This window comes from Lipotes vexillifer, unplaced genomic scaffold (assembly GCF_000442215.2).
Source record: "Lipotes vexillifer unplaced genomic scaffold, Lipotes_vexillifer_v1.1 scaffold738, whole genome shotgun sequence".
In the NCBI taxonomy this organism is placed as follows: domain Eukaryota; kingdom Metazoa; phylum Chordata; class Mammalia; order Artiodactyla; family Lipotidae; genus Lipotes; species Lipotes vexillifer.
In genome coordinates, this window is record NW_006769699.1 from 1,689,511 (window position 1) to 1,691,938 (window position 2,428).

Sequence of the window (2,428 nt, forward strand, 5' to 3'; positions counted from 1 at the left end):
TCATTGGCCTCCAGGACAGCAGCTCCTTCCCTTGGTTTGCCTCCTACCTCACCCTCTGCTTCTCATTCTCCTCTGCTGATTCCTCCTCATTTCACTGACCTCTCAACACTGGAGAGTCCCAGTCCTTTGTTTGCATCATCAACACATACTCTCATGACCTTAAATGTCATCTATTTACCTAAAATTCCCAAACTGAAATCTCTAGCGTAGGTCAGGGCTTATATATCCAACCGCCTATTCAGTATCTTCTCTTGAATATCTTCTCTTGAATATCTAGTAAGTATCTCAAACTTAGCACAACTGAAACCAAAATCTTTATCGCCCCCTCCCCCATGAGGGGCTCTCCTGTAGCCTTCCCCATCTCGTTAAATGGCAACTTCACTTTTCCTGTGGTTTAAGGTAAAAACCTTGGAGACATTCTTGATTCCTTTCTTTTACACCCCACATCCATTCAGCAAACTCTTCCAGATTGACCTACCAAGATAACTAAAATTTGACCAATTCTAACCTCCACAAGCCTAAGCCTGTCAGTCTTGCTTAGACTATTGCAGTGTCTCTTAACAGGCCTCCTTACTTCCACTGAATCACTCAACTCGGAAACCTCCAGTTTGTCTCTTGCTCTAAGTAAAATTCAAATTCTTGCCATGGTCTCAAAGCTCTATGTTGTATGTCACACTGTCCCCTCATTCCTCCTGCTCTTGTCCCTCACTGTTCTTCCCCTTGCTTGCTCCATTCAAGCCGCAGTGGCCTCCTTGTTGTGCCATGAACACAATACACACACTCATCTTGGGACCTTTATGTGGGTCTTGCATCATCCTGGAATGACTGCCCTTCCCCAAGAGATCTGCTTGGCTCTCTCCTCCCGTTCTTTCAGGCCTCTCGTCAAATGTCACCTTATCAGAGAGGCCTTTCCTGATCACCCTCTATGAAATTGCTTTAGACACACACACACACACACACACACACACACCCATCAGCCTTTCCCCATGAACCTGCTTTACTTCTCTTTGGAGCTGTCCATGGTCCTCTCCCCCACTAGACTGTAAACGAACGCTGGGACAGCAGGGACTTGTGTTCACCCATCACCTACACTGGCGGCTGATGCTTAGTAGGTGCTCCATGAATAAATGAAAGAATGACTGTAGCTGCATTTTAGGGAGCTCCCCACTTCCCCAGGCAAGCTGCAGACCCTAAAGGTAAACGTTGGCAGGGCTTCCCAGCAGTGGGTTCAGGAAGGTGACCCAGCAGCCTCCCTGAGAACGTGGAAACTTTAAAAAAGCTGACAGGGCCCACTCCTTGCGGCTAACAGAGGGGTGGGTCAGATTTGGGGGCAGCGTTTTAAGGAAACAACTGAGCAGTTGCAAAATGATGGTTCTCTGTATAGGCACCTTGAGTTTCCTGTTTGACCAGAACGTACTAAAGTGTTTGTTTATTGGTTGTGAATTTATTTCAAGCCAAACCAAACTCACCTTTCTGAACTACACCTTCTGATGCTTTACTTAGCTGTCATTGAAACAACCGGGTTCCACCAGGTTCCACCAACCCTTCTGCTCCTCGCTCAGGAGTTTTGAAAATCTGCTGAGGCGATGTCGCAGATCCGTTTGGTCACTGCCCTGCTGTCTTGAACGTGCGGTTATTAAACGCCCGCAGTTTGGCGGGAGGTGTGGGAGGAGGACCCGCCTGACTCGGGGTGGGCGGGGATGCGCGGCGCGCGGTGGCGCCGCTGATGCTCGGCCCCGGGTCTCGCTCGCAGGTGCTGGGCGGCGGGGGACCGCGAGGAGGAGGAGAATGGGCCCACCGCCAGCCCCTACGACTACAGGCGGCTCCTGCGCAAAACCTCCCAGCGCCGGCGCCTCGTTCAGCATGTGTAGCCCCGCTGCTCGGCGGCCAGCGCCGTCGGCATGTGCCCGAGACTGCGGAGCTTGCCGGGGCCAGGGCAGGGGCCGCCCAGGCACTGCGCCATCAGGCGCTGGGGCCGCGGCCCTGGCCTTGGCAGGGGCTGCCCGATGTGCTCGCCCCTCGAGTGCCCGGGCCAGCCTCTGGTGTTCGGAGGGCGGAGAGCCCTTCGGACGCCGCGTCTCCGCGCTCCCGCATCCTCCACTCCCACCAGCCGCCGGTTTGGGCATCCCTGGCCCTGGCCCCCAATGTGTCTCTTTGTTCACTTGTTTGCGACTCCTGTGGGCCCGACTGCGCCTGAGCTCTCGCCGACCCCCCCCACCTCCTTTTGGGTAACTTCACAGATTTCCTCTTTCTTGGAAACGGCTCTGCCAGGCCCGCGGCGTCCTCGCTGACGGGCTGAGTCTGTGAGGACAGAACAAAGCCGGGGCGGAGTGCGAGGGGTGGCTTTGAAGATGAACCTCATCCCTTCCCTTGGTCATTAAGGTTATTAAATAAAGGAAGTGCCTTGGAAAGTTCTCGGCTTTCGGGG

At 53.9% G+C, this 2,428-nt stretch overlaps 1 protein-coding gene across 1 annotated transcript in view; it reads left to right on the top strand.

Moving 5' to 3' along the window:
- Positions 1-1,871, top strand: part of MYO3A (myosin IIIA) — a 176,002-nt gene extending 174,131 nt beyond the window's left edge. The window contains exon 33 of the mRNA XM_007445869.1: positions 1,754-1,871. Coding sequence (XP_007445931.1) covers positions 1,754-1,871 — 118 coding nt within the window. The remainder of the gene's footprint in view (positions 1-1,753) is intronic.
- Positions 1,872-2,428: the final 557 nt, after the last annotated feature.